At 41.6% G+C, this 7544-nt stretch overlaps 1 protein-coding gene across 1 annotated transcript; it reads left to right on the top strand.

Moving 5' to 3' along the window:
- The first annotated feature begins 388 nt into the window (after nt 1–388).
- Nucleotides 389–1336, top strand: LOC119242169 (olfactory receptor 1361-like). Its single transcript, XM_037507936.1, has one exon. It carries the CDS (start codon nt 389–391, stop codon nt 1334–1336), a length of 948 nt encoding a protein of 315 aa, XP_037363833.1.
- Nucleotides 1337–7544: the final 6208 nt, after the last annotated feature.

Genomic DNA, 7544 nt, shown 5'->3' with positions numbered 1-7544 from the left:
GCTACAAGCCTTGTTTACCTGAAGGAATAGATAAAGTCTAGGGGTGTCAACTCCCATGCATGTCCATGTACCCTTTGTGCAGGCTGAGCCTGCTCTTGTGGAGAGGTGAAGCCATGGGGCATAGAAATAAAGGGGGTAGAGTTGATAGTGTGTTTGAGAGATGTCCATCAAACTCCAAGGTTATCCTGCAGATGGACCGAGTGCAATGAATGTTGCATTCAATAATGGAAATAGTATAGAAAATGGATGGAAGAATCTCATTTCTAGAAAGAGTCAGAAGAAATGATGTATTTCAACTAACAAGTGGAAAGAGATCCAGGTGTGTGGCAGGGGTTTGTCTTCTTAAAAACAGGGAAAGCTGGTCTACTTCCTTTCTCATTGACACAGGATGGCCACAGAGGGGGAAAACCTCACCCTGGTGTCTGGATTCATCCTACTGGGTATCTCAGAGGACCCCAAGCAACAACAGCTGCTGTTCATACTCTTCCTGAGCATGTACCTAGTCATGGGATTGGGGAACCTGCTCATCATCCTGGCCATCACCACAGACGCTCGCCTTCATAACCCCATGTACTTCTTCCTGGCCAACCTGGCCTTTGTGGACATTGGTTTCACCTCCAACACCATCCCCAAGATGCTTGTCAACCATGTCACAGGACACAAAGGGATCCCTTATGCTGGGTGCCTGACACAGACTTTCTTTTTTGCGTTGTTTGTCAGCATAGAAAGCTTCCTTCTGGGTGTCATGGCCTATGACCGTTATGCTGCCATCTGTCGCCCCCTGCACTATGCCACATCTGTGACACCACAGGTGTGTATCCTCCTGGTGGCAGCATCCTGGACTACAGCCTTGGGGAATGCCCTAACCCACACGCTATCACTGACCCGCCTTTCATTCTGCACCAACAACCAGGTTCCTAACTTCTTCTGTGACCTCAGCACTATGCTGAAGCTGGCCTGCTCTGACACGTTTTTCAATTATGTGATGGTGAACACCGTGGGCAGCCTGCCTGTATTTTTTCCCTTTGTGGGCATCCTGGTCTCCTATATGCGCATCTTTGCTGCTGTGATGAGGATCCCATCCACAAAAGGCAAGTGGAAGGCTTTCTCCACCTGTGGCTCTCACCTCTCTGTGGTGTCTCTGTTCTATGGGACACTCATAGGAGTTTATTTCAACCCCACATCTTCCCACATTTCTCAGAAGGACACAGTTGCTGCAGTAATGTACACTGTGGTCACTCCCATGCTGAACCCCTTCATCTACACTTTCCGCAACAGTGACATGAAGGGGGCCTTGGGGGCCCTCATCAGTAGGAAGCCAGCTTTTACTCCTTGACCACAATGTGGGGTATCTGTGTCCAAATACAGAACCCGGCATTATCCTAATCTTCGTTTTTATTTACTTCATGTTGTATTCAGTTCACTAATTTTTTTTACTTCATTCTTCCAACAGCTATTTATTGAGCATCTATTACATTTCAATAACTCTTATAAGTGCTGAGACCTGCAGAGAACAAAGAAAATCCCTGATATTGTGGTATTAACACAAATTCATAGAAACACATAATGGTTAGTAAGAAGTGCCTTGAAAACCAGAGACCAGGATTTAAGTTCTTCTTGAGATAAAGTTCAGATGCTAGTTCCTTCTCTTGCTGGGAATCACTTGATGTTCTTTTCTACACAGGTTCTTTAAATGGCTTAATTTGATTTGTATCCATTTATTTTGCAGTGTTTGTTTCCTTGAACTCCATATCCGTCATTGTCAATATTCTGTGAAACAATAGTCTTGAGCAGAAGGTAAAAGTCTTATTTATGCTCTCTGGGAGTTAAGGAGGCTGTTGGCTTTTCTAATAGTGTGATGTTTCTGATTCATCACTTTCTTTAATACTTTCTTGTAATTCCTTGACATGAGCAACAAAAACTGCCAACCCCAGTAAGTTCTTGCTCTTTTTGATCACATCTAGGCTCAGTGATATATGATATACTTTATAAATTATCATGGGGTATGGTATTTCCAAATTATCTTCCTTGGCATAGCACAAGCCAGCTAACTAGTTTGCGGGATTTTTTCTTACCATTTGTCTACCAAGTTAACGCAACTAAATTTTCATCTTTGTGATATTACCTGTTTATGTATTATTTTAAATGAATAGTTTATTTGCTGTTAGTTTTTTAGTGCTTCTGTAACAAAATGCCACAAATTAGTGGCACAGACATTAAGAGGAATAAGTAAAATACTGTGGTACATACATGACTGTCAGGCAGATGATGTTAGATGAGAAATTAATAAATGTATAACATAAGAAAACATAACTAAGATGAAGCCAAAGAAGTTATCTGAGATTTTGAAAATTATATTTATTGAGGTAATGCTGGTGTAAAGCACTATATAAGTTTTAGGGTTACAGACTCACATTGCTACTGGTCTTTGTAATCAAACCATGCTCATCACCAAAATACCAATAATCCTCCACCAATATCTATTGGGCCCCCTCTTTCACTATGCTCCCAAAATCCTACTCAAATGTCTAGCAGCCTTGACTTTACAGTCAGAGTTCTAAGGCTTGTTTTGGTTTGGTATTGTCTATTACTCTGTTTGTTTCTCTATATCACACATATGAATGAAACAATCCAATATTTGTCTTTCTCTTTCTGACGTATTTCATTTAGCATAATCACCCCCAGTTCTATCCATGTTGTCACAAATGACATGATTACATCTTGTTTTTTTTATACCAAGTTGTATTTCATTATGTACATGTACCACATCTTCTTTATCCAGAGTTATCGGAAATTTTTCAAACACAAACAATAGTACATATTTGTCATAAAATACTGTAGAATGGATGACATAACTAATGTGTATTTGTTGTTAGCATGCTTGGAAGCTGGAAAATATGCTAAGCTTCCAGTATGGCTGGGTTCTGAAGAGGACCCTTTTCTGGTCACAAACACTGTCCTCCTGCTGTGTCCTCACAGGACCAGAGAGAGCAAGTTCTCCAATGTCTCTTTTGATGAAGATGACAGTCCATTCACAAGGTTCCAACCAAGTTACCTCTAGGTTTCTACTCCAGATATTATTACATTGGGAATTAAGGTTAAGAGGGGGACACAAATATTCAATTCATAGCATTCACTCTATTGCAGGCAAACATCAGGGAATAGAAGAGTAAATTAATAGTAAATGTAAAAAAAAAAATTAAGGAAGAGCTTTTCCACCACACTCATGCCAGTAACCCAGGTAGAAACCAGTTTCCCCTGCCCAGTAGAGTGTTAAAATATCATTAAGGAGCCAATAGCCAGAAACAAGGTGGTGTTGGTGAAGTCTGGACTTCTTCACTGCACTCAGCAACAATGACTTATCTTCTCCCCCATTGTGGTGGTTTCAGAGAGCCTAGTGGAATGTAATAATAAGGCTCCCCATAACACAGCTCAGTGGGGACTTCATAGAGATCTGAGGTTTCCCACAGCATAACAAGGCATCCCCAACTTAAATGCCAGTAGAAGTAGAAATGGGACCCTAGACTTCTACCTCACCCTGCAGTCAGGAACAACACCTCTCCTATCCCCTACCAAAGAAAACATAGTGTCAGAGAAGTCAGCTAGCTCAATATTCAATTAACCTGAAATGCAAACAAGATTCACAATCTCAAACATGATTGTAAAATGTCCAGGTTTGTTGGGAAATCAGTTATTATATTTTTGTTTTGTTTTATTGTGGTTTTCTTGTTGTTGTTATTATTATTATTTCCTTGAGCCCCTATATTCCTCCTATAGGTGAAACCATCTGGTATTTTCTTTTTCCTACTGACTTATATCTCTGAGCATAATCCCTTCAACTTCCACCCATGGTGATGAGGTGCAGGTGAATTGGTGGTGTAAAGTCCATGGGACTACACCTGAGAAAAGAAAGCAAACATTGTAAGGGAATAAATAAATAAATAAATATCGGTTATTATATGAGAGTCAAAAAGATCTCTAACTGAATGAAAAGAAAATCCAGAGATGTCAACAGCAAGATGACAGAGATTCTAGAATTATTAATAGAGGTTTTAAGGAAACCATGATTAAAATACTTGGACAGTAATTACAAGCATTCTTGAAACAATTGGAGAACAAAGTCACAGGAAATGAATAGAAGATAAAGAACCAAATGGAAATGTTAGAACTAAAAGTATATAATAATCAAAATAAAGTACTCAGGGGAGTGAGGTCAACAGAAAATTGGAAGGAATGGAGGAAAAAAATAAGTGAACTGGAAGATAAAACAATGAAAACTACTCATTGTAAACTATGGAGGAGATATAGATTAAAAAAAAAAAAACAGATTCTGAGCTTCAGTAACCTTTCACAGTGTAATCCCCAGCAAAGGGGGCGATTCCGGGTACCCTGCCCTACCCTAAGGAAGGGTGGAGCTGGGCAGGGTGGAGAAGCTAGAAAAGACCAAAGAAAAGAGGGAAAATAAAAGAAAACCTGAAGGAGGCACATGGAACAGAGAGACATGTGAAGAAGCTACGTTTGCTTCTTGGCCTTTAACTCGTAACACAGGCTTGAAGGACCTGGAAAGAGACAGAGACATGGCTGAGAGACCCATGGGGAGGCTGACAATGGCAGCCTTTATTATGACTTGTACTTTGATTTTTCTCTTTTCCTTCCAGACTTGCCTGACTCCTTCTGCCCTTTTCCTAATGGTCTTTACCAGAAGTGCCTTAGACTTGTGGCAAGCTTTCAGAACTCAGTGACTCCATATTGTACCAAGCCTGTTTGGCTGGACAGTTACCATGAGGGGTTGGGAAACTTTGAGTGTTTCATGTGAAAACTATTGTAACTATTCTTTCATCCTCTTCTGTCTATTGCACACTATTTTATTAAGTCCCTTTCCATTGAAGTTCTTACGCACTAAGAATATGTTTCTCTTTATGAAGTGAATGGCAGAACCCCATTTAGAGAAGGCAGGTTGGGGGTACTGGGTGGCCCTCACCCTGCCCACCCCCAACCTGTGGTACTATTATAAAGCAAAGTAGTATTTGCGTCACTAGAGTCCTAGGAGAAGGAGGATGAGAATGGGACTAAAAGACAAACTTGAGGAAATAATGACTAAAATCTTTCCAAATGTGGGAAGAGTCATATCCCTGCCAAGTGAATATGAGCAGATTCCAAATGGAATAAACCACAAAGAAATCGATGACACCCTACCTAGAGGGGAAAACCAATTACAGTGATGATGTCATTCTTGCCAGAAACCCTAGGTCAGAATGAGATAGTACAACAATTTTTCAGATTCTGTAAGGAAAGAACTTTCAACTTTGAATCTTATGTCTAGAAAAATAACCTTTGGAAATAAAGCTGCTATTGAGACATTTTTAGGTGTCTGAGCTAAGAGTAATTTCTACCAGTATAAATATTCTTATGGAGAGAGGATCAAAATGGCAACAGAGAAACACCGCGAGTAAGTTCTCCCATAAAAACGATTAATGGGGAGGAAAGCGGCAGGTCCCTGCGAGAGCCAAGAGCCAGGACACGGATGATAAACGGGCAACTCTGGCTAACTGCCTGAAGACGAAAGTTGCAATAAAAGAGGCCAAGAGGAGAGGAAAGCATCAGAAACCTGCTACTCTCACCCACCACAAAGCCAGCACTCTCCCACCAACAGAAAGGAGAAAGAAAAAAAAAATCCAAACAAAAACAAAAAACAAGTGCTAACTAGAGATCAAGCAGGACAGTGAGTGGAAAGGAACTACTGCAGATACCGCACTCTGCAAATGGAAACTGTGGAGAACCATGTTGGAATTGGCACGGAGGTGAGAGACCAGCTACAGGCACCATTACAGGAAGATAAGGACTCCGAGGAGAGACCTGCAAATAGCCAAAGGCCAGCTGGTAAACCTGTGTGGAAAAGCACACGTGTGCTCTAAAAGCATATGGGGATCACGGCTGCCCAGGTCCCCACAACCTATCTTTGTTGGGAGACACTTGGGAGCCAGCATGATTACCCTCACTGGGTAATCAAAAACCAGGCACCCAGGCACGGGATCAGGGTGTAAAAGGCGCCATTTCTGCAGCTACTACTGGCTACTGCCTGCATCCCAGATCTGAGGGCTTCGGAGCTGAGAACCAGGCATGAAATTCAAGGCGCGGGATCCCCACGACATGCAGCACACAGCCCCCACACACACACCGTTGAGCCATTCCACGCCACCTCCACTCAGTTTTCTGGAGACCTATGGGGAAAAAGTCCAGTTTTAGAAGGATACTAGGAAAGATCTCTGGTGCCAACTAGTGATCAGAACAAAAGCACCTACTCCCTAATAGTTGGAGACCAGGATTTCCAAAACCACCCTCAGGCTCTGAGAGAGGGTGAGCCACCCAAACACAAAGGGAAAAAAGGCTTGGAGTAAGACCCCATTCTGGAACTGAGAGCCAAGCACAGAATTCAGAGCATGGGACACGCTGTAACAGTGGGCACTGCATAGGGTGATAGCCAGTGTTTTGGATCTGATAGCCCTGGAATTGAGACCTAGAGCACAGAATTAAGGGTGCGGGATCCATACAGCTGCAGGCACAGCACCAAATGAACATGGGGCAGACACATCACCCACCATGAGCAATAAACCTTGTGTCAAGGTTTATTGACACAATAACACCCCCTCCATTTCTCAGAGAACTACAGGGGAAAAGACAGGTCTGCAAGTACAGTTCTCTAGCACCACCTAGTGACCAGAGCAAAATCACCAACTAACTGATTCCCTGCTGGAACTGAGTAAATAAAGAGGGAACTGTAAGAGAGAGTGCCCAGCAACACAGTCACAGCATCAATACCCTGGTGGAGTTTTGGCATAACAGTGCTTGTCTCAGTCTGGCAAACAGTTTCCAATACCCCTGAAGGGGCAATCCAAAAAGATGCCCGCCAACACCAGTGGCACAATGTCTCAATGCATAGAACAAATTAGGAAGAAAACAGCAGGGAGAAGGAAAAATACAAATAACCAAGCAATCCAGGATGAGAAGGACACACCGCAAAAAGAAAATCAGTCACCAGAACTCAACAACAATGATATGGAAGAACTTCTCTGCCTGTCAGATAGAGAATTAATAAACATCATGATTAAAACATATTATGAGATGAGACAAATAATCGATGACTGAAGAATGAAAATGAGACCTTAAGAAAGGAAATAAAAGAAAAGGAGGAGACTAAATGATTACCAGAGGATACAAAGAAGTCTTGGGAAAGCATTGAAAACAGAAATGAGGAAATGGAAGAATGGATCAGTACTCTTAAAGATACAGAAATAAAAAGAACCAAAAGAGAAAAAGAGAGAGAAGTCCAAAGGAAGAGGAATGAGAATACCCTTAGATAATTAATTATCAAACTCCATGAAGAGAGGAACTATAAGAGTTATAGGCATTCCAGAAGGTGAGGAGAGAGACAAAGGATCTGAGAAATTATTCAAGGAGATAATTGAAGAAAACTTCCCAAGCATGAAAAAGTAGACGAATATAGACATGTAAGAAGTGAGAAATACCAAAATGAAAAGAAATCT

The sequence above is a fragment of the Talpa occidentalis genome, unplaced genomic scaffold (assembly GCF_014898055.3).
Source record: "Talpa occidentalis isolate TD23 unplaced genomic scaffold, MPIMG_talOcc4v2.1 talOcc4.12, whole genome shotgun sequence".
In the NCBI taxonomy this organism is placed as follows: domain Eukaryota; kingdom Metazoa; phylum Chordata; class Mammalia; order Eulipotyphla; family Talpidae; genus Talpa; species Talpa occidentalis.
This window is presented reverse-complemented; position numbering and strand designations above follow the sequence as displayed.

Bases quoted from the DNA above. Each gene is read 5' to 3' on its own strand.
- LOC119242169 (XM_037507936.1), top strand. From the start codon at position 389: ATGGCCACAGAGGGGGAAAACCTCACCCTGGTGTCTGGATTCATCCTA.